Genomic DNA, 1,209 nt, shown 5'->3' on the forward strand with positions numbered 1-1,209 from the left:
GTGACGGTCACTATCATTAGCAACATCGCTTCGTGAAACGTTCATTACCTTTAGGTATTAGAAAACTATTCAACACATTCTATTTTATGCCTTTACTCACATTGAAGGCCTTCAGACGCTCCGGGTCGTACTTGTGCGCGTCGAGGCGATCGTCTGACTCGTCATCGTCGTCCTCTTCATCGTCCTTGTTGCCGCTCGAGGAGGTCTCGTCGTGGACGGAGGAAGCATCGTGGCCGAGTGAGGAGCGGTCCACGGGGCTCTGCAACAGGAAAGGATCCACTTGAGTACTGCAGCACTCGACCACGACCTCATCGGGCCTCGCACCTCCACGCTAGGGTGGCCCACGGCAAAAAAATTATCAGACCGGCGGTTAGTTCATAAAGATCGAGATGACCCAAGCTCTGGGCATTCCAAAACCGCCCCGTTCGTCCCGATCGGACCCCGGGAACCACTCGCTCAACGTCTTTGCATTTTAACATGGGTTTCTTATGGGCTTTTGGGTGTAAAATCGAAAAACGACCCTGAAGAGTCAGAAAGCCACCACAGAGCAATATAATTATGAAATTCGTAATCTACGTTAAAAACTGAGTCTGGCAATGTAACGTACGTTACTGTAGCACCCAGTACCCAGATTTGCCAAGCTTTGAATATTCCCTCATTTTCCCAAATATGGAGATTTATGAGGGTTTGCAAATCTGGGTCCTAGGTGCTTCAGTAACAAACGTTACATTGCCAGATTCAGTTTTTAACGTAGATTACGAATTTCATAATTAGATTGCTCTATGGTGACTTTCTGACTCTACAGGGTCGCTTTTTGATTTTACACCCAAAAGCCCATAAGAAACCCATGTTAAAATGCAAAGACGTTGAGCGAGTGGTTCCCGGGGTCCGATCGGGACGAACGGGTCGGTTTTGGAATGCCCAGAGCATGGGTCATCTCGATCTTTATGAACTAACCGCCGGTCTGATAATTTTTTTGCCGTGGGCCACCCTACCTCCACGCCCTCATGCTCACCGTCTGCTCCAGCAGGCCGGGCGGGGTCGCCTTCTTGGCCGTGAGTGCCGCGTGGTAACTCCACAGCGCGGCCGTGGCGTTCAGGGCGGCAGTGGGGTCGTCGGCGACCGTGGTGCTTCCCGGCGACCGGTCCGACGACGACACGGAGGACAGGGAGAGGCGGAGGTCACCATTGCGACCTGCGAAGAGCAGAA

The 1,209-nt window shown here is 51.9% G+C and overlaps 1 protein-coding gene across 3 annotated transcripts in view; it reads right to left on the reverse strand.

The window, feature by feature from the left end:
* LOC113209588 (nucleolar protein 4-like) overlaps positions 1-1,209 on the reverse strand; it is a 25,645-nt gene that overhangs the window by 3,101 nt on the left and 21,335 nt on the right. For all 3 annotated transcript variants that reach the window (XM_052267275.1, XM_052267276.1, XM_052267274.1), the window contains 2 exons: positions 1,016-1,194; positions 101-259 (listed from right to left, as the gene is read on the reverse strand). In XM_052267275.1, coding sequence (XP_052123235.1) covers positions 101-259; positions 1,016-1,194 — 338 coding nt within the window. The remainder of the gene's footprint in view (positions 1-100; positions 260-1,015; positions 1,195-1,209) is intronic.

Source organism: Frankliniella occidentalis, unplaced genomic scaffold (genome assembly GCF_000697945.3).
Source record: "Frankliniella occidentalis isolate FOCC.00 unplaced genomic scaffold, Focc_3.1 Scaffold49, whole genome shotgun sequence".
NCBI classification, from domain to species: domain Eukaryota; kingdom Metazoa; phylum Arthropoda; class Insecta; order Thysanoptera; family Thripidae; genus Frankliniella; species Frankliniella occidentalis.